The following is a 23148-nucleotide window of genomic DNA, read 5'->3' as shown; positions in this document are numbered from 1 at the left end:
CCAACTAAAAGCGCTATTGAACTCTCCGTTTCAATCAGTTAAATACATTCCAATGCCTTACAGGTTGTTTTCTTTAGAAAACAGCCACAGTCTGAGTAGTAGAGCATGTTCCCCTGCCAGCATACTGCACTTGCTCTGTTGTGGAAGCAGTGCTCTCCCTGTTGAGGTATGACACACCCTTTTCTGAGTTAGAGCAAGAGCATACGCAGCAAAACTCATGCTCCTTGCCGATTGAAAAGCTCAAGTGTGAACTCAGTAGAGGGTATGTCAGACCTCTGCAGCAAGACCACTGCTTCCACAAACAAGCAAGGCTTCTTTTCCACAGCAAGCTGGCAGGGAACAGGCTTTCAACTTCACTAGGCTGTGATGACTTTCTAAAGAAGACGAGCTGCAAGACTTTGCACACCATTTGTTGTGATGTACTTGGAGAATAATTAGCAGATTTAATTTAAAAGATCTGCTGCTGGGCTTTACACGTTACAACAGTTGCTTTAAGGAAGCAATCATCACTTAAGGATCCTGAAAATTAGCTTATTTTCCATTGAAAGAAAAGGAGGTAAACGTGTTCATTTGGGCACATCAAGAGATCCTCATTTTAAAACAATATCCTGACTTTCAATTAGACCAATTTCCTATTTAAACATAAAGTTGAAAGAGATACACATGGGACTATTTAGCTATGCGTGCACACCACTGACCTCGAGCAGGATCTGATAAATATAAGGAATTAAGGTGATGTCAGTCACTTGAGGGCGTACACTAGACTACACATTGCACTGGCAAATAACTGAAAATATGGCCCAGGACAGTATTCGGTTCTAGGCAAAGCCAAATTGAAAGGATCTGACAGGAATAAAAAAGCTGCTTATTCCCTTTTATTGTTGCTGCATCTCCTGACAACTCTCATTAATCACGACTTATAACTGGCAGCAATAATCTTCATTTAGCACCTGTTTGCAGCAGCTTAGAAACAACTGTACTCATAAAAAAGCCGTAGGGGGACAGTGGAGTAATCATACAGTCTGTTAAATAGTTTGTTCAAGGAATGTCCTCCGAGCTCCATAAACCTAAAAAAACGCTGTTCTCTATGCTGTACTCTTCCATGATGTAATAGAGCAGACACATGTCCCGGAGACGAGTTACTGCGGGATCCTATGAGTGGTGGCACGTTAAATCTCTTATAGTTGGAGGACGGCCCGCTCAAGCTGTGTTGCATGCACATCTGAAGCAGCAGGAGTGGGGATCAATTAGTCAGCTACTGTATAGGAAGAGGAGGAAAGCACAATCATAATAGACAGGTCCAAGATGACACAAAATAAGTACATCTGGATCAGTAAAGAGGTAGGAGTGTGAATTATTCTCACTTGTGGAACCGCAAAGACTACTAAAAGAGATGCTCATGTCCCAAAAAAGTGTGTGTATATGTATATGTATATGTATATATATATATATATATATATATATATATTATTATATTATTATTATACAGTATTTATAAAGTGCCAATAGTTCGCTCAGCGCTGTACATTACAAGGGGGGACAGAACATGTGACAGAACAATACTAATAAAATGCAAAACATGAGGGGATTGAGGGCCCTGCTCTTTCGAGCTTACAATCTAGGATATATACACACTCAGGTCCATAAATATTGGGACATCGACACAATTCTAACATTTTTGGCTCTATACACCACCACAATGGATTTGAAATGAAAGGAACAAGATGTGCTTTAACCTATAACTGTCAGCTTTAATTTGAGGGTATTTACGTCCAAATCAGGTGAACGGTGTAGTAATTACAACAGTTTGCATATGTGCCTCCCACTTGCTAAGGGACCAAAAGTAATGGGACAGAATAATAATCATAAATCAAACTTTCACTTTTTAATACTTGGTTGCAAATCCTTTGCAGTCAATTACAGCCTGAAGTCTGGAACGCATAGACATCACCATATGCTGGGTTTCATCCCTGGTGATGCTCTGCCAGGCCTCTACTGCAACTGTCTTCAGTTCCTGCTTGTTCTTGGGGCATTTTCCCTTCAGTTTTGTCTTCAGCAAGTGAAATGCATGCTCAATCGGATTCAGGTCAGGTGATTGACTTGGCCATTGCATAACATTCCACTTCTTTCCCTTAAAAAACTCTTTGGTTGCTTTTGCAGTATGCTTTGGGTCATTGTCCATCTGCACTGTGAAGCGTCCAATGAGTTGTGAAGCATTTGGCTGAATATGAGCAGATAATATTCCCGAAACACTTCAGAATTCATCCTGCTGCTTTTGTCAGCAGTCACATCATCAATAAATACGAGAGAACCAGTTCCATTGGCAGCCATACATGCCCACGCCATGACACTACCACCACCATGCTTCACTGATGAGGTGGTATGCTTAGGATCATGAGCAGTTCCTTTCCTTCTCCATACTCTTCTCTTCCCATCACTCTGGTACAAGTTGATCTCGGTCTCATCTGTCCATAGGATGTTGTTCCAGAACTGTGAAGGCTTTTTTAGATGTCGTTTTGCAAACTCTAATCTGGCCTTCCTGTTTTTGAGGCTCACCAATGGTTTCCATCTTGTGGTGAACCCTCTGTATTCACTCTGGTGAAGTCTTCTCTTGATTGTTGACTTTGACACACATACACCTACCTCCTGGAGAGTGTTCTTGATCTGGCCAACTGTTGTGAAGGGTGTTTTCTTCACCAGGGAAAGAATTCTTCGGTCATCCACCACAGTTGTTTTCCGTGGTCTTCTGGGTCTTTTGGTGTTGCTGAGCTCACCGGTGCGTTCCTTCTTTTTAAGAATGTTCCAAACAGTTGTTTTGGCCACGCCTAATCTCTCTGATGGGTTTGTTTAGTTTTTTCAGCCTAATGATGGCTTGCTTCACTGATAGTGACAGCTCTTTGGATCTCATCTTGAGAGTTGACAGCAACAGATTCCAAATGCAAATAGCACACTTGAAATGAACTCTGGACCTTTTATCTGCTCATTATAATTGGGATAATGAGGGAATAACACACACCTGGCCATGGAACAGCTGAGAAGCCAATTGTCCCATTACTTTTGGTCCCTTAACAAGTGGGAGGCACATATGCAAACTGTTGTAATTCCTACACCGTTCACCTGATTTGGATGTACAGTTGCAAGAAAAAGTATGTGAACCCCTTGGGATTACGTGGAGTTTTGCATGAATTGGGCATAAAATGTGCTCTGCACGTCATCTAAGTCATAACAATAGAAGAACACAGTCTGCTGAACATAATACTACACAAACATTAGATGTTGCCATGGTTTAATTGCACATAACATGTAAACATTCACAGTGCAGGGAGGAAAAATATGTGAGGCCCTAGCTTAATGACTTCTCCCAGAGCTAATTGGAGCCAGGAGTGAGCCAACCTTGACTCCAATCAGTGTGATGATATTGGATGTGTTGCTGACAGCTGTCCTGCCCTTAAAAAACACACACCTGTTTTGGGTTTACTGGTTTCAAGAAGCACTGTCTGATGTGAACCATGCCTCGCAGAAAAGAGCTCTCAGAAGACCTGCGATCAAGAATTGTTGACTTGCATGAAGCTGGAAAGGGTTACAAAAGTATCTCCAAAAGCCTTGATGTTCATGTGTCCATGGTAAGACAGACTGTCAACAAATGGAGAAAGTTTAGCACTGTTGCTACTCTCCCTAGGCGTGGTCGTCCTGTAAAAATGACTGCAAGAGCACAGCGCAGAATGCTGCATGAGGTAAAGAAGAATCCCAGAGTGTCAGCTAAAGACCTACAGAAATCTCTGGCACCTGCTAACATTTTTGTTGACACATCTACAATAAGAAAAACATTAAACAAGAATGGAGTACATGGGAGGACACCACGGAGGAAGCCATTGCTGTCCAAAAAGAATATTGCAGCACGTTTGAAGTTTGCAAAAGAGCACCTGGATGTTCCACAGCACTACTGGCAAAATATACTGTGGACAGATGAAACCAAGATTGAGTTGTTTGGGAAGAACACACAACACTATGTGTGGAGAAAAAAAGGCACAGCACACCATCATCAAAACCTCATCCCCACTGTAAAACATGGCGGAGGGAGCATCATGGTTTGGGGCTGCTTTGCTGCCTCAGGGCCTGGACGGATTGTTGTCATTGATGGGAAAATGAATTCCAGGGTTTATCAAGACATTTTGCAGGAAAACGTACGACCATCTGTCCGCCAACTGAAGCTCCGCAGAGGATGGGTGATGCAACAGGACAATGACCCAAAGCATACAAGTAATTCAACAAAACAATGGCTGCAACAGCACAGAATACGCCTTCTGGAGTGGCCCAGTCAGAGTCCTGACCTCAACCCAATTGAAATGCTGTGGCATGACCTTAAGAGAGCGATTCACACCAGACATCCCAAGAATATTGCTACACTGAAAGTTTTGTGAAGAGGAGTGGTCCACAATTACTCCAGATCGTTGTGCAGGTCTGATCTGCAACTACAGGGAACGTTTGGTTAAAGTTATTGCTGCCAAAGGAGGGTCAAGCAGTTATTAAGTCCAAAGGTTCACATACTTTTTCCTCCCTGCACTGTGAATGTTTACATCTTATGTGCAAATAAACCATGGCAACATCTAATGTTTGTGTAGTATTATGTTCAGCAGACTTTGTTCTTCTATTGTTGTGACTTAGATGACGTTCAGAGCATATTTTATGCCCAGTTCATGCAAAACTCCACGTAATCCCAAGGGGTTCACATACTTTTTCTTGCAACTGTAAATACCCTCAAATTAAAGCTGACAGTCTGCAGTTAAAGCACATCTTGTTCGTTTCATTTCAAATCCATTGTGGTGGTGTATAGAGCCAAAAATTTTAGAATTGTGTCGATGTCCCAATATTTATGGACCTGACTGTGTATATATATATATATGCATGTTACAACCAATGTGCAGATATCACATATACAGTTTAGCCATCTTGCAATATTTCACTCCCAAATGACTGTTCAAGTCCTTAGAAATTGTGCAAAGTCCTCCTTGTTTAAAAAATCAATATATTCTCATAAATATTTGTGCAACTTGCTGCCATGTTGTATATTCCTCCTCCACCAATACACATATATACTCTCACCTCCTGTATTTGACCTATATGTATTTAGGTCAAGTAGCGCTTTACCCTTATAACCTGGGTAGGTATGATTTCCTTTTTCTCTCCAACCTCCAATCTCCTCCACAATCTAATCCAGATCGATCTGCCTATTCTTTATACAGCGTATCCTCCAAAAATCCAGAAAGAATGCACAATGACCTTGCATCCACCAATATGTATTATAAAATAAGCTACACTCACATAAAAAGTGCCCAACTGGGTCACTGCAGTTTAACAGCCTCAGTCTGTGGGAGCCAGAATTATGGTTTTGGTTGGTAGGGGATCACATACTTATTTTACTCACTAAACTGCAACTCAATTTATAACATTCGTATCGTGTTTTTTTCTGGAATTTTGGTTGATATTCTGTCTCTATCAATTATTTTCATTTTATTTATTACAGTTATAGCACAGTCAATTTTATGCAGCGCTTTACATATATATTGTGCATTCACATCAGTCCCAACCCTCAAGGGGCGTACAATCTAAGGTCCCTAACTCACAGTCATACATACACATACTAGGGACAATTTAGACAGGAGCCAGTTAACCTAACGGCAGGTCTTTGGAGTGTGGGAGGAAAACTGAGTACCCAGAGGAAACCCACGCAGGCACAGGGAGAACATGCAAACTCCAGGCAGGTGGGGCTGTGGTTGGGGATTCGAACCAACGACCCTAGTACTTCCAGTGCTAACCATTTCTTTGTAAGTGGGCAAACTTACAAAATCTACAGGGAATCAAAAAATTATTTTCCCCACTGTATATAACAGATAGCCAACATTACACTGCTTCCTTGGACCTGCACGCGGCTTCACATGTGGTCATAGAAACCAGGTGAGTGGTGGATTTGTGAGCCTGTTCTTTATAAAAGTGGCTATTTGCGAGTAGAGTAATATTTCTAAAGACTAGGTGTCACCATCTCATCTTCCTATGAGACGTTGCCTATGTGAAGCTGACCTTTGCAGGTCTACCATAGAAAAAGGTAGTGACTTATGGCCTGGTTGAAACTTTGGGGGCCCAAAAATAGGTGGAGATAACCCAATGCCTACTAACATAAAAAGCTGTAGTTGAATGTGACAGGGTTACCACAAAATAAAAATGCACCATATGCCAATAATCATGTAATAGTAATGAATATCTCATATAAAAATGGACACGCTTGTACATACCCTCTCTGTGGTCTACTGAGGAAGCCTGAATCTGGGGCGTAACACGTATAGGTGGAAGGAGCTGAGCCCTAGACGTCTTGAATTGATGACCATACAGAAGATTGGGGTGGTGAGCCATCTAACGATATATACATTATATGCTGGCTTGTTTAATACATGTTGTGTTTTTAATCTGGGTATTAATAAATCATTCCAGAAATAGAGAGCACTATGGTTCTACTTTTATGTTTTCCATAATACATATTATATGAGAGTGTCAGCTGGAGGAGTGTATAATGTGGTGGTGCCAGGAGAGGAGCTAGAGGGAGACCACAGAGGGTGTACACAAGTGTGTCCGCATGTTGAGTGCATAATGACCTATTGATGAGGTCATAAAGTGAGGTGAGCAGGTTTTTCACCTGACGGTGGTGGCAAGGTTGGCACTGAAGAAGAGAGAAGATTTTATACACATTGCATAGTGGTGTTATAAGAGACTTTTTCATGGGACTTTAACTATTGTTTTTGCTTGATTTTTATAAGAGATATTAGTTTGTTGCGCTACACTATATGGTAATTCATTTTGGTACAGGTGTTGTGAAGTCACTAACAATGTTTTAGCAGCAACTATTTAGAGCACTATCGTATTATTTTAGGGTATGTTGAGCTTATTGATTAGGGTTCAATTGTAACAGGAATGGTTACAGAAGAGGTGGAGGCTTTGGGGCATCATGGTCTTAAAATACAGCGTTGAAAATCAATAGCCCTATGCACAGTTGGTGCATTTTCGCTGAATGGTGAAGAATTCAGACTTATGTGTATAAACCTTTAACCAAGCTCGACTTTTAGCTCTTTCTTGACTACAGCAGGCAGTTCTCGTTTTTTTAAGAAGAGATGATCAGAGGCTCACTTAATTACCGGGGTGGGACAGGAGTAACTGCTCAAAATCTTCATAAGTCGCAAATATTTCATTGGCGATTGTTATAGTCTCAAGAAAAATTAATGGATTGGCAGTTTTTCTCCACATTTACATATGAACCAAGCACATAAAAGGCCAGAAACATCTGTTCTAGCTGGACAGTGTGCCAAGTAACCATGCACACAGAACAGACCCACCAAATATTTTTTTTTGCATTGAAAACTTCCTTTTCACAAACCAAGGCGAGAGTGCAGCCTGAGACAATTACACAAAATATGGTTAATGAGGGAGCGAGTCATAAAACTGAAAGCTTTATATAATGGGGTGTGTTGGGAAAGTTATTTTGTTTGTTTCTGACAGTAAAATTAAGAAAAATGCCAGGAACAAACAGGAAGCACAAACAATCCCTGAAAGACAAAAAATATTCATCAGCTATTCATCCTAGCCATGTAACAGACTGATTGAGACCTAGATAGTGAATGAACAGCTTACATGTAGCCTAACCTTAGATCAAGTCATTGCTGCCCTCTGTGCGACTCTCAGTGTCTTCTGTAGCCTTAAAGTGCATATCTGGGTAAAAGGAAAAATATTTCCAGAACATTTCTGAAGTATATGCACATTTCTGCACGTATAATCCCTAAAGCTGCAAGAACAGAAAAATACCCGTGAACCTGCCAGACATCCAGGAAGCTTCTAATTTCCCGTTTGCAATGAGATGTGCCATGTTTTTTTTTTTCCCCAGATGTACACCTTAACCTTATTTTTCGCCAGTTACACCATATCACTATAAGAACCAGTAAGTCAGGATTAAAACCCTGTGATTACTGTCCAAAAGAATTGGGGTGGACAATATTGAGATAAGAAGGCATAGCTATATACACAGGGTTTCTCAACCAGGGTTCCCACTGACACCATTGATGTAATCCTTCCCGATGTCTACAATTGTAAGGAGAATTCTTTGCACTTACCATCACACTACTGTATCATGTTTAGCAGGGGGTTTCCTAAGACCGGAAAGTTATTTCAAGGGTTACTCTGTGTTGAAAAAGTTGACAAAGGATGTACATACATGTTGACTCTTAGCGAGCTATTGATATTCACCCTACAAAACCACTTTAAAGTTAATCAAACCTCAACTCAAGTGTGTCATGCAGCAGTTATGGCCAAACGGTTGCTATATATAGCTGTTGAGCAACGATATGGCCAAATATGCGTAGCAAGACAATGGTTGGTACAGTATGCTGGAACGCTATTATCCACACCTGTCTTTTTATGGTGCAACGATGCACGGAAGAGCCCATCATACAATACAATATAAAAGATCGTGTAATACTACTACCGTGCGGCTAGATCAGCCGACTCCAAACTGGACAGGCTGAAAAGTCTACTCCAGTTATCGATTTAACTGTGGTGACAGGCTTGCAGTGACTATAAATACCTCACATGCACACCAGCATGCACTGAATAATGGACATACACATTGGGAAAATGGGTCAATGGCCAAATCTCTCCATGACAACTGTGGATGGAGAGATATCCACCTAACCTGTAAAATGTCAGTCTTCTGCTGATGCTACAATGCAGAACCTAAATGTTCCTGATGGATATAGGACAATGACTGTCTATCAGACTGCCAAATATTATGCTTTGATGTGGCAGTTGAATATGTGCAATTGTGTGCAATCAAGACCCTTGTTTTAACTTGTATGTTAAAAGCAGAACTGGTTTTAGCTTCTCTTTGCTGGTTGGCAGGACTGAGTGCTGGAGGTTTTTTGTGTTGTTCATCTGCTGCGAATGACTCCATTCATGCGTACCTTTCTTCTGCCAAATCTAAATTGATCGCACAGCTTCCACCTTTTGGTTCATGAGAGGTACAGAATGACTGTCTCTCCTCCATATGCCTCCAGTAATCACACTAAATTATGGACAATGCCAATGGTGTGGAACAAACAATGGCTTTTACCCATTTAGAAACTTCAAAAGACAGCAATGAGAAAATAAAAACAACCTTTTTATCATAAATTCTGCAGCTAAAATAGATGTTTATACAAGTGTAACATTATGGTCTTGCACGTTACAGACATTCACTGTATTTGAAGACATTTAAAAGAAACTTTACAGTAAATGCATTATTATGTATTGCAGAAAATGCAAACGGAATCTCTAGTACCATTAGGGTACAGTTAACTGTATCTTATAGCCATGTAGTCTTTTGAAGTCAACTGTTTTATGTTACCAAAAAACAAACATTTGGAGAGCCTTGTCAACATACAGTAATGTGTTCAGTATACAAAGACTAATTGAAAGGTCACATAGAAAGGATTAGTAAAGTCTGCCATCAGACAAACTGATGAGGTCATGCTGTGATTTTAGGAAACTTACATCATAACAATAACCGAAAAAGGATCTCCATACAATAGAGGCGACCAGTCATATGAGCTGCCTATTTAAACTTGCTCAGTGCCAAAAGCATCAGGACCTGCTGCAATCCTTGCCCAATGTGGACAAAGGTTTAGACCTAAACAAAGGACCACCTTACTGTCCTTCAGGTTTTAGGGGGGCCAGACTGTGGCCAGTGGGAGTAGAAAATGTCATGTAATCAGTGGGAATAAACAATTTCCCATCTTTGTTACTAGTGGAAGGAATGGTGGCCCATCTTTGGTTTTAGGGGGAAAGAACAGTGCCCCATCATTGGTGTTAGTGGCAGGAATGGTGACCCATTGTTTTTGTCAGTGGAAGGAATAGTGCCCCATCACTGTTGTCAGTGGGAGGGAATAGGGCCCCATCCTTAGTGTCAGTGAGGGGAATAGTGCTCCAAGGGCTGAATAAAGACAAGCAAAGGGCCACATCTGGCCTTGAGACCACAGTTCAGAGACAACTGATTTAGACTAAAGTACATTGGTCCTTCTTCTCAAGAGAAGTGAAGGAAGCATCTTAGCCTGCCCTAACCGCTCTGTATTACCACCTAGGAGAGCAAAAACAGCTCAATTACCCTTAACCAGTGCTCAAGATAAAGAAATTAGCGTATAACTGAGCTGTTTCTAGCCACCATGGGTCAGTGAATGACAAGTGTAGAGGAGACTTTCAAAATAGTCATAATCCTTGTTAGAGGGCCAAAAAAAAAGAACAAATTAGCTGTCACATCCTGTCAGCTATCCTTTCATAAAATCAACTTTCTGTGTTACTATCACACTTGCAAGTATAGAAACAGTGATTAAGATGATAAGAGACTTTAGAAGATTATTAATAACACTGATTTTACACTTCCCGAACAAACAATCAAATGTCTGGCCTTTTTGAGCCCCCTAAAAGATCGTGCTTTCTTCGTGAAAGGAAAACAAAGAGAGAAGCTGTTTTCTCAATGAGAACATCACTCAGCCTCTGACATGGCTCCCAAAGAACAACAAACTCTGGGAAGATCTGTGCGCTGGGCATCAACAGGCCTGCGAATGACAAGGGCTTGTTCAGAGTAACTGGAATTTCCCATGCCTTATTGAAACAATCTTTAGAAAACTTCAAAGGCTCATCTAAATGGAAAAGGCCCAGAGCACTGGAACTTGTGCTTCACCACAAGTTATGCGGAGGCAAGGCTCGCCTGGCTTCAGTACAACGACCGGCACCGACTCTGCAACTGCAAAGATGCAACTTAAAGTAGAACTAAAGGCAAAACTTATGGGGTTATAACACCTGTCTTTTTTTATCATGTGTGTCTTTATGAGGAGATTTCTCTTCACTTCTTGTCCCATACACAAAACAGGAAGTGGGAGGAAATTCCTCCATGGTGAGGGAATGTCTTGTTGTCCCCACTGAAGATCCCCCCCTCTAATTCTATTCTGGTGACAAACCCTAACATTTGCAATTTTCTTTCACTTTCAGTGATAAAAGTAAAATGGGACAATTGAGAGAGTGAATCTCCCTAACTGCAGGCAGCAATACAAATTTGGCAAGTGTTCAAATCCCTCTCCAATCTATTCAAAACAAAAAAAAAAAGGTTTGAAGTTATTCATACTTAAAACAAATCCATCCTGCAACAGGACCAGCTAGTCTCATTTCTGTAGAGAACACCTTCACATGCCATGCCTGCCAAGTCTCCTATAGGGAGGATTTCAAGAAAGTATAAATCATAGCACTGTTAAAAGATTCCAATACGTAACACTTTTCTTTTCCTAATGTGACTGAAACCAGAAAATATGAATGGTTCACAAGGAGCTATACCTAATACAAAAGGTATTTTCAAGGACAGATCGGACTGAGATAAGAGCTTGGAGATTTATGAAAAAACTTATGACTTCTGGTCTCATTTGTACTGCTGGAAAAGAGATGATATTATTATTATAATACAGGATTTATATAGTTGAATAAATGTATACCCTTCTCCTTTACACCCCTCAAAAAGTCATACCTCCTCCCTAGAAAGTGCAATATTATATATAACCTTTTTGTGATATATTACAATAAAATAAACTAAATCAAAACATAAAGTGTTCAAATAAAAATCACAATATGGATTTTTGTGATTTTTATTTGAACACTTTATGTTTTAATTTAGTTTATTTTATTGTAATATATCACAAAAAGGTTATATATAATATAGGATTTATATCGCGCCAACAGCTTGCGCAGCGCTTTACAAAATGAAGGTAGACATAACAGTTACAATACAATTTGGTACATGAGGAAACAGCGGACCTGGCTTGTTAGAGCTTACAATCTAGGAGGAAGGGGAGAGTGATACAAAAGGTAATAGCTGTGGGGGGATGAGCTGATGGAGGAAATAAAAGGCAGTTTACTAGTTAGAAGCAGGATAGGCTTCTTTAAAGAGAACAGTTTTCAGGGATCGTCTAAAGGTGGATAGATTAGGAGATAGTCAGACAGATTGGGGTAGGGAGTTCCATAGGATGGGAAAAGCTAGGGGGAAGTTCTGGAGGTGAGCATGGGAGGAGGGGAGCACGGGAACTAGAGAGCAGAAGGTCTTGGGAGAATCAAAGAGAGCTGTTTGGTAGATATTTTGAGACCAGGTTGGTGATGTAGCTGGGAGCAGAGTTGTGGATGGCTTTGTAAGTTGTTAGTATTTTAAATTTTATTCGTTGGACAAGTGGAAGCCAGTGGAGGGATTGACAGAGAGGGGTAGCAGACACTGAACGGTTGGTAAGATGGATGTGCCTGGCAGCAGTATTCATGATGGACTGGAGGGGGGATAGCCTATGTAAAGGTGAGCCAAAGAGGAGGGAGTTGCAGTAGTCAAGGAGATAAATAACCAAGGAGTGAATTAGGAGCTTTGTGGTATCACTGGTTAAAAAGGAGCGTATTCTGGAGATTTTGCAGAGGTTGAGGCAGCATGATTTGGACAGGGATTGGATGTGGGCCTGAAAGGATAGTTCAGAATCCAGAGTTACCCCTAGCACCCTGGCATGCAGGGATGGGTCGATAGTGGTGCTATTGGTCCTGATTGAGAAATCAGGGGAAGAGGCACATGGGGGAGGAAATATATGAGCTCAGTTTTGGATAGATTGAGTTTTAGGAAGTGGTGTGACATCCAGTCTGATATGTCTGTTAGTAAATTGGTGATACGTGAGGGAACTGATGGGGTTGGTTGAGGAGTAAAAAGATAGATTTGTGTCATCAGCATAGAAATGGTATTGGAAACCATAGGAAGCTATCAGCTGACCCAAGGAAGAGGTGTAGATCGAGAATAGGAGAGGTTCAAGGACAAAACCTTGGGGGACCCAGACAGTAAAAGGAGTAGGAGAGGAGGAGGTAGAGTTGTGACACTGAAGGTGTGGTGAAATATGCAAGATTCGAACCAACGGAGAGTACAGTCACAGAGACCAAGTAAATAGAGTTTTTTGAGGAGGAGGGGGTGGTCAACTGTGTCAAAGGCAACGGAGAAGTCCAAGAGTAAGAGTACAGAATAGTGACCATTAGTTTTAGTGGTTAGCAAGTCGTTTGAGAGTTTTAGGAGAGCAGTTTCTGTGGAGTGTTGTGGGCGAAATCCAGACTGAAGGGGATCAAGAAGGTTATTCTCAATAAGGTGGCAGCTCAGCCGGTTGTAGACTAGACGTTCAAGGAGTTTGGAGGCAAAAGGGAGTAAGGAGATGGGTCTTAGGTTGCTAAGATTGGTGGGGTCCATTTAGGCCTTTTTAAGTATGGGGGTGACTAGCACATGTTTTAGAGAGTTGAGGAAGATGCTAGTAGAAAGGGAGAGATTGAAGATATGAGTTAAAGAGTGAAGGATCGAGCCAGAGGGTGACCATAGTATGTGCGAGGGAACAGGGTCCAAGGGACAGGTGGTTAGGTGGGCTTTAGAAAAAAGTTTACCAACCTCCTCTATAGTAGCTGGGTTACACAAGGGAAGTATAGATTGTGCAGGTGAGGTATAGATTATAGTATAGATTATGTAGGGTGAGGGAGATATGTGCACAGTAGAGATCTCATCAGAAATTATATCAATCTTATTTTTGAAGTGATTAGCGATCTCCTGGGCAATGAGTGAGTCAGTGGGTGGAGGTAAAGAAGGACGATGTAGAGAGTTAAAGGTAGAAAAGAGTTGACGGGTAGTTTCGTGAGAGGGTGTTAATGAGAGTGATAAAATAGGTCTATTTGGCAGTGTGGAGACAGGAGCTGTATTTTTGAAGGGCAGATTTATATTGGTTGAAGTCTTGCTGGGTCTTAGTCTTACGCCATAAACACTCCAGAGTGCGGTTACGTTTTTTGAGGCATCTGGTATTGTCTGTTTGCCAGAGCTGTAGCGGTAGAGGCCACTGTGTCCATGGTGGATGACAGTGAACTGTTGTAGACTGAAGTGGCCAGGTTGGGGCAGGATAGGGCTGAGATTTTGTCATAGAGACAACCTGTTGCCGAAAAAAGAAGAGAGATTAAGGTAGCAAAGGTTTCTACGAAAAACTGTTAGGTAGCTGGAAGACAAGGAGGAGGAAGCCAAGGAGAGAATGATGCTAATAAGGCAGTGATCAGAGAGAGGAAAAGGAAAGTTGGTGAGGTTGCAGGGAGTGCAAAGGTAGGAGAATAAAAGGTCGAGGTAGTTACCGTTGGAGTGAGTAGAAGCATGTGTCCATTGTTTAGGTCAAAAGAAGTGGTTTAGGCTTAGGAGTTTAGAAGTAGAAGGAGTATTAAGATTTACAGGGATGTTGAAGTCACGATGATTGTGGGAGTTTCAGAAGAGAAAAAGTAATGCAGCGAAGTCATCAAGGATGCTGGAAGATACAGTTCAGAACTCACTTTCTCACCAACTCTTGGTCATGGTAAGTGCCACCAGGGATAAATAATGTTTTCCAGTTGTGGAGATTATTGGCAAAAAGCAATCACCTGAATCCTGTTTGGAGAAGGTAGGTTATGAAGCTAGAAATGTGCTTTCCATAACAAGTTTTGTTTGAAGAGAAAACACACAAGTTTGGCAAGTGAATTTTTTTTTCTTAGAAACATTTTTCAGCCATAAATATAGTTAGAAAAAAAGCAAAAAATATTTATAAATATGTGGAAAAAAAAAGGAAGCACCAACGCTCTGCTAAGGAAAGTGTCAATTTTTTCAAAAGAAGAGTTGTAACTCTCAGCTATTTCTCACACTTTTCCATTAAAAAAATGAATTAAAACCAGTAAGCAGCTGACATATCTGCAAACAAGAACAAAGTCCCAATGTGAATTTCCTGCTTGGAGAAAAACGGATCATTGCCAATTAAAGTGTTTTTTTAAAGAGTAACATGTGCCAATGACTTGGCATGATTAGCGATGCAGCCAACCCCTGGGCCTGCTGTCTAAGGCTTCCAGTAACCATCATACGCATTCATACTCCCAGCCAATAGGTATAAACTTTCAGGCATTTAAGTGTATATTCAACATGAACCCGTACAGAGACAGAAAGCGCTGAATGAGCTGCCATGTTTACAATGTACTTGCAGCAGCCCAAGGCCAATCAGTCATACTTCACAATCTTTTCTCCCATGACAGAAACCATGCTTGAATGCACAACGGCCAGCTGTGGTTTGGAATCGCCACATGCAATGAAGGAAAAGGGCCTGGCACTACCTCCGACAACATAAAACTTCTCTGCAATTACAAGACTTGCACCCACAGCTTTACCATACAAACACAAGGCTTTGGAACCAGCACAACTGGACACAATGCAAGATGTCTGGGATTAATGTGTGACACAACAAGGACAGTTTTCAAGTAGGCTTGTCACCTACACATAGCAGGAAAGCCAATTTTTCTTTTGTTGAATCAAAATATACAAGAGCATAGACCTTTGATTCATTACAAACTAATGACTTCACTTCTTTTTGGCACAGAGAGGTGTTAATGTACACGCTCATTGGAACAAATGATAAGTCATTAAAGTATATCTAAAGTCAAAATGTTTTTGATGTTTTTCTTTCCCCATTTTGGATGGAGTAGGGCTAAAGATGAATTCCAGGTATGGATATTTAATACATAGCTACATTGGTCTAAATGGGTCCAATGTAACAATGTATACACCAGCCCTCAAAATTTCCACTAACCCGCTCACATTGGGCGAGTGGAAATAAGGTGGGGTGAGCAGCAGGGAGGGGTGGGTGGAGGGACAAAGGCAGGGAGGGGTGGGTGGAGGGACGGAGGAAGGGAGGGGTGGATGGAAGGAAGAAAGGCGGGGGTGGGTGGAAGGAAGGGAAGGGTGGGTAGAAGTAGGGAGGGAGGAAGGGAGGGGGGGGAAGAAGGGGTGGGGGGAAGAAGGGGTGGGAGGAAGGGAGGGGTGGAAGGAAGAGAGGGGGGGAGAAAGGGAGGGAGGGGGGAGAAAGGGAGGGAGGGGGGAGGGAGGGGGGAGGGAGGGAGGGGGGAGAAAGGGAGGGGGGGGAGAAAGGGAGGGAGGGGAGGGGAGGGAAGGGGAGGGGAGGGAAGGGAGGGATTGGGAGGGGAGGGGAGGGAAGGGAAGGGAGGGATTGGGAGGGGAGGGAGGGATTGGGAGGGGAAGGATTGGGAGGGGAGGGATTGGGAGGGATTGGGAGGGGAGGGATTGGGAGGGAGGTCGGACTCACATGCTCAGTCAGAAGCTTCAGAGCTGTCAGCTGCTCTGTGTACAATTTCGCACCCACACATCCTCTTCTAAGAAGCTGCATGGACTGGAGTGTGGGTAGGCACAGGGGGAGGCAGAGCAGATCCAGCCTCTCTCCCCTCTTCTCCTATTGGTGCAGAGGATGCGGAGAGGGGCTGGGCACTGAGGAGCATACAGGCCAACTGAAATTTCTCTAGGAAGTCGAATCTGCAACTGAACTTTTATCCACTGTGACGGTCTAAACTGGACTGATCTAGACAGATGCTAAATAACAGAACAGAAGCAGGTAAGCATGGCCAGGACAAGGGGACTGGGAGAAATGGGAAATGAAGGGCAGATGCCCTGGGTGCAATTTAAGAGCGGAGGAACACTGTGAGCTTGCAACCCCTCCATTTTCCAGCTACCTGAATAACAGGAGTGATGGCATTGTAACATGAAGTAGTAGGAGGCCTTGATAGCTGTCACAGGCTCTTTCCTCCCTCCAATACCAGTCTACTATGGATAGAAGAGAGCAACACCACCAATGCAGGGACAAGTCTTTGTTATGATGACGCCATAGACATGAAGCCAATTTTTCCTTACTGTGATACCACCAATGCAGGGGCATTTTTTCCTTCCAGTGACACCACTAACACAGGGGTTTTTTTTTCCTTCCAGTTACACTACCAACAGAGGGGAATTTTTTCCTTCCACTGATACCACCAATGCAGGGACATTTTTTTCCCTCACACTAATGCTGGGGAATTTCTTCCTTTTCTGCTGTTAATGCCATATTTCTCTGGAGCACAGAATGTGCACTGCTATAAAAGCCTGAATCAGCTGTGGTGTGCCAAAACCATTAGTAGAATTTTAGCACGTCATAACCATTACATACATTTTGACCCGGCGCTCAGCACACCGCTTTTAGCCCCAATGAATACTTTCCCTTTGGGTAAGTAAAATATGGTCAACTTTTGGTTACCTGAGCACCAGGCTGGGGCAGGTCATTTTTCATTCCTCAGGTATAACAGGACACCTGATGCTGGACATACCTTCAGCGTTCAGAGTGATCAGGGTAACGTTGTTCCCCATGTTGGAGTTTCCAGAGTGTCCAGAGTTGGACAGTGTATCACTGGCTTCCGATCCGCTGTCATTATCGTCATGGCTGTGGCTGTCATCTGGGCCTGGTACCTTCACCACGATTGTGTTATGTCTTCGTCCAGGGACAGCACTGCAATTAAAACCAAGCAGTTTATTACAGTGGTTTCTATTAGGGACGATGGTTAATCTGTCTGTAAGCTTTGCAATTTACAATTATATGCACTGCTTGAACATCTAGCACCAGCATATTTTGTAATGCTGTCAAAAACTGCTATGTACAGATTTGAATAAAACTAGAGTTAGAGAAAACGTTTTCATTTTCACAACCTGGCCTATACTTCTCCAGGTTTGTTTGGTCACTGAATAGTCACCAAACAATATATATTGGATGTAAGCCTCGTACACACTACTTTTTGTTCAGACCAACGGACTGAACGAAAGAAAAAAACCAGACAGATTGCTGTACTAACGCAAGAGGTGGTAGGTACAGTGATATTCCCCACTGTGCTATTGTGTTCTGACAGGAGGCCCCCGCCCCCCCCCCAGCAAGAACACACCAGTCAGTGCTGTCTGCCATTTGCTGAGAGCACTGATCGACAGACCTTTTTTGGTCATGCCCCTTCGACAGATGCCAGACCGGCTGCCGTACACACGGGCCAAATGTTCGTACCGCCCGATATTCGACCCGTGTGTACTTAGTTTTAGACCAGCCATTCTGAGTCTTTATTTCTTTTTGGGGTAGATAGGCCATATTAAGGGAAATAGAGTTTACAGTGTGTATGTTGAGTTTGCAAACAGGACCCATGCATGCCTCTGAACCAGACTATGAACATTAGCCAACAGGTCTCTATGCAGGCTCTCAACACAATAGTTGGCTACAGCTGTACTATTATGAACTAAACTAACAAATCGAAGAGGCCAAACATTCCTTTCTGTTAGAATCCAGCTACACAAACACTGTACATTTCAGCTTTAAGCTGGCCATAGATTAATTTTTTATTTTTTTATTAGCCAGCTGGCTGAAAAAAAAAAACAACAATCCAACTCCCCCACACATTTGAGGTGGATGAGGAAATCCTCCCTGTTGCGCTATTATATTCTGACAACAGGGACTCTCCTGCCGTTAGAAAAAAACTGATCAGTGCTACAAACAATTGGCTGCAGCACTGATCAAAGCAAAATTTTCCAGCAAACCATGCAAAAGCAGTTGGTCCTTAAATCGACTGTTCTCGAATGGGAATGGCCATAAATGGATCAAAATTAGACCCATCCCAGCTAACCTGGCCAAATTGTAATCCCTCTATGGCTAGCTTAAAGTATAACTAAAGGCAAAATGTATTTTTTTTCCATTTTGGATAGAGTGGAGAGGGATTAGAACACTTTTAGAACACAGTTTTTATTGCTGTCTGTGTCCCCATTAGGAACCCTCTCTACTTGTCCTGTTTACCCTTATTGTTGAAAGTGAAAGTAAAAGAAAATCCCCAGAAAAGTAACAGAGGGGAAAACGCCCAATGGGGAAACTAGTTCTGATACCCTGGGGGACCCCAAGGAATTCTCTTTATTTGCAAGGATCTCGTCTCACTTCCTGTTTGGCTATGGAACAGGAAGTGAAGGGAAATCTCTACATTGGAACACAGATGGCGGAACAAAATATGACAGGGGTAATAACCTTCCCATGCTCTGTCCAAAATTAAAAAAAAAAAGTTTTGTCTATAGTTTTACTTTAAATTTCCATTTTACCTAGCAGTTGAAATGTACACAAATACATTACCTGTTGAGTATATTTTCCAAACTTTCTGTTGTCTTGTTCACTGAATCCTCCTGACCTTGCAGCTTGGCCACTACAGAGTTCTGTCTTTCATTATTCAGGATAACAGTTGTCTGAGGAACAACACTACGAAAAAGAGAAATGACATAAGATTTTATAGGTTCACTGCTCTCATAACATCCAATGTATCTGCTTGCGAGCAAAATCATGAAAAATTATGTGAAACAGCTAGTTGTGCAAAATAAATTTGTGACTTTTTTGTAATAATGTGTGAAAATATAGAAATTGTTTTATACATATTTATAAAAAATATATAAAAAGTTAAAATGTTGTTAAAAGTTTGATTGAAATAGCTTTTGATTTCAGTAAATATGCTGCAAACACAACAAATGACAATTTTCAGTTCTTTACAACCTATAAAGTGTTTTGAAACTTACTGTGCGGAATAATTTAGAACAGTGCATTGTAAGTTTTTTATGTTTAAAAAAAATGCTGTTATCATTAGGAGGTTTGTTCAATAAAATTTGAATTTTTACTCTTAATAGTTGATAACATGAGAATTATGCTGACTGTTATTTACATCAATTATTTAGGTAAATGAGAAAAATATCATTTGCATAATAATTTGGAACAGGGTGTACATATTAGGCAGGAGCCTAACCTTGCTGCAGTGTTGCTCCTTTCCTCTACAGCAATATGCTGCACTGATAGAGGATTCTGCCCCTTCCTCTCCTGAAACCTTATGCGATGCTGGATGACTACCCTCCTTCCCTTATCCAATGCTCCTCTCCTGAAATATTATGTACTGCTAATCTTTCCTCTAACTCTCCTCTCTTAATATACTCCTCTCCTGTTGTACTTTGCAGACCTCTAACTCTTCTCCCCTGAAAAATTGTGCGCACTATGGGACCCTGCTCCTTCCTTTAAATCACCTCTCCTAAAATACTCTGCACTGCAGGAGGACTCTGTTCCTTCCTCTATATAACCCTTCTTTGCTGAAATACTCTGCAAAGCTGAAGAACTCTACTTCTTCCTCTAACTCGCTTCTCCTGAAATATTCTGCTCTGCTGAAGGACTCTACTCCTTCCTCTAACTCTCTTCTCTACTCTGCTGGAGAACTCTGCTCCTTCCTCTAACTCCCCTCTGTTGAAATACTCTGCCCTGCTACAGGACTCTGCTCCTTTCCATATCTATCCTCTCCTGAAATACTGTAAACTGCAGGGGGGACTCTGCTCTTTCCAGCTAAGGCTAAGAACAAAGAATTGGAAGCCTGTTGCTTTGAACCATTGCTGTTTCTCATGCAACGTGCCTGATGTACTGAAGCAGCGCACATGTTTTTACATTTCCCCTCCTTGTCAATAAAAAAGATCAGTCTTGACAAAGATTTTTCAAGAGGGCAGAACATATACATAAGCAATAAAGAGGACTGGTAATGGATGCTCTTTTTCATTTTCAAAAAGCACTCTTGAACAGTCCCAAACCTTGCCCAGGCTATTGGATTGATGCAGACTATGCATTGTCAATATAATTCTCAGTACACTATTCTGACTCATAAGGGACATATAAGCAAACAATCATAATATTCTTTTTTTTCCTTTTTTTTGTTAAGGTGAATGTTAGTCAACCCTTCCATCAAAGCCAAAAAGACCAGTCACATGCCACTTCTGCCAAAGAAAACAGGTTTACGGAATGCTCAACTTGGATATCCTTGATACAACTTCAACACTGTGTTAACTGCATTTGAATGGAATTTTACAATTCTGCAATAAATGACCTAAAATCTCAACGAGTCAGCTTCAAGCCAAGTTGTGTCAAGTCCCAGAATTTTACACTCTGTCTTATCACTTCGCAGAGAGTTTAGCGTAAGTCCCAATATTCCAAAGCTCCGAAGGCCTCCCCAAAACAAACATCTTAACGGGGAAACTGGTTGGGCTTGTGTTTCCGAGGCCTCACCACAGAGTATTATGGTGTATTCTGTTCCACATAAAAACTCTGGCATACAAGGTGGAAAAAGCACTAGGGCAAGCCATAGAGGTAAGCTGAAGATCTGTTTTATCGACAAAAGATTCTTTGCTCATTTGACAACTTTATGATTTTAATTTTCTTTGTGCCAAGGTAAAATGTCTAGAAGATGTGAGGATGTAAGGCGCATCAGATAGAAAAGAGAACAATGTCAGTATATGCATTAATAAAGGTTACCGTAACTGGAAGGCACAATAGTTTGTATGTACAAGAGCCAAACAAAAATTTGCCTCTATAATCGATGACTTTCCACTTATTCTATCTACTGCTGTCAAGAAAACTAAATCATATGGTGTGTTTATCTCCTGATATCAAGTGCTGCTTTAATCAAAAATGAATTTCACATTTTTGTAGAATAATCCTGGGTCACACCTTCTATGTCTAGACTGCTGTCTGTCAGCCCAGCGAGGAATTCTCCACTTAGCTAAGGCTGGCCATACATTATACAATTTTCATTTAGATTCATATAATTTATACCATATAATATGAGGTCAGATCTAAACACTTTCAATTTGTATGCAATCAGGCAGGCCCTTGCACGAAATCTAAGAATAAAGGTCAATCTAAAGGAAATTGAGCAATAAAATTGTATAATGTATGGTCAGCTTCAAGTGTTACTATACCCAGGACCTGCATTCACTATATCCGGTCTCCCACAGTACACAGAACATGGAAATGCAATTATTTTAGTAAATATAAACTGCTAAATACCTTTTCTCAACAGCAGTATATAACAGTCTTAGGACTTCTATTAGTGTCCAGCTGAGCACTGGTTAAAGCTTGTAGGAGGAGTTTTCATTCTGCTCTGACCGTCCTATGAGGCTGCAGGACCCTTGACCCTCTGTCTGGACAGTGTTGATTGGCCCTGTGCTGATCACAAACAGCCTTTTTACACAATGCAGAGGATTAACCCCTTAGGTTCCACAGCGAGTATAACAAGCATGCTTTACTGCATATACAGACTATTTTTACTGATGTGGATTTAGTAACACTTTAAGGCTGCTGAGAACTTTTCTTGTCAAACTACTTCATGAGTTCTTCGAATATGCATGTGGATTCTCCACTGGAGTTTTATCATTCAGTATTTCATGACCTACACCCTGCCGTGGGAAAAAAAATTTTTGGTGACAACAGGTACTCTACTTTCTGCCACACTCTGAAATGACACTGATGGATATGGAGACCAAATGGGGATCAGGTTTTACTGGACTTCACTCTTGAGTTAGGGCTTTAAAATGCAATTCGAGGCAACACACAAAACCAAAACAGTAGCAAATGTGACCAGGAAACCCTGCAGCTGTGCCAAAATAGGACTCTCATATAAATTTATAATCCCTTCTACTGTTCTATACAGAGACAACAGTAGCATACTTTCCAAGGCCTGTACTGTCCACATTTACCAGAACAGGAAGTAAGGTGAATCCCCCAACAGGGATACAGCATTAAATATCCTAAGCTGGCCATATACTGGCATAATTGCAACAACTTGCAAGTGCAACAATGCACTTGTGATTTAGGACACTGAAGTACACAGATGTAATAAGTTTTGTTAGCCCATTCAAAATAAATGGTGTGCACAGAATACATGATAACGCACAAACCACTGCACGCTAACACAATGCAACTGTGTTTAGGCCATGTGACAAAATAGTCACAAAAGCTGGTAATACAATAAAGATGATCGAAGCAACACGCAAAATCAAAACAGTAGCAAATATGACCAGGAAACCCTGCAGCTGTGCCAAAATAGGACTGTCATATAAATTTATAATCCCTTCTACTGTTCTATACAGGGACAACAGTGGCATACTTTCCAAGGCCTGTACTGTCCACATTTACCAGGACAGGAAGTAAGGTGAATCCCCCAACAGGGACACAGCATTAAATATCCTAAGCTGGCCATATACTGTAAGATTTCCATTGTTAATGCCAATGGAATGAATGAGAGAAATTACTTGATTCCCCATCTACACTAAACAGTGTAGATGTGCAAATCTCTCTTGAAGGCTATTGTATTCTGACAGCTGGCACCAGCGTCTGTCAGAATACC

At 41.5% G+C, this 23148-nt stretch overlaps 1 protein-coding gene and 1 long non-coding RNA gene across 2 annotated transcripts in view; one reads left to right on the top strand and one right to left on the bottom strand.

The window, feature by feature from the left end:
• LOC149445178 (uncharacterized) overlaps positions 1 to 20862 on the top strand; it is a 112548-nt gene extending 91686 nt beyond the window's left edge. The window contains exon 2 of the long non-coding RNA XR_016306443.1: positions 20686 to 20862. This is a non-coding gene — a long non-coding RNA (uncharacterized LOC149445178). The remainder of the gene's footprint in view (positions 1 to 20685) is intronic.
• Positions 1 to 23148, bottom strand: part of BANP (BTG3 associated nuclear protein) — a 454339-nt gene that overhangs the window by 308899 nt on the left and 122292 nt on the right. Inside the window, exons 5-6 of the mRNA XM_089654123.1 lie at positions 19080 to 19202; positions 17260 to 17438 (exon numbers count right to left, since the gene is read on the bottom strand). Of these exons, the coding sequence (XP_089510249.1) occupies positions 17260 to 17438; positions 19080 to 19202 (302 nt within the window). The remainder of the gene's footprint in view (positions 1 to 17259; positions 17439 to 19079; positions 19203 to 23148) is intronic.

The sequence above is a fragment of the Staurois parvus genome, unplaced genomic scaffold (assembly GCF_062004578.1).
Source record: "Staurois parvus isolate SC_StPar_1 unplaced genomic scaffold, SC_StPar_1.0 ptg000745l, whole genome shotgun sequence".
Taxonomy (NCBI): domain Eukaryota; kingdom Metazoa; phylum Chordata; class Amphibia; order Anura; family Ranidae; genus Staurois; species Staurois parvus.
Note: the sequence above shows the minus strand (reverse complement) of the source record. Positions and strands in the feature narration are given on the sequence as shown.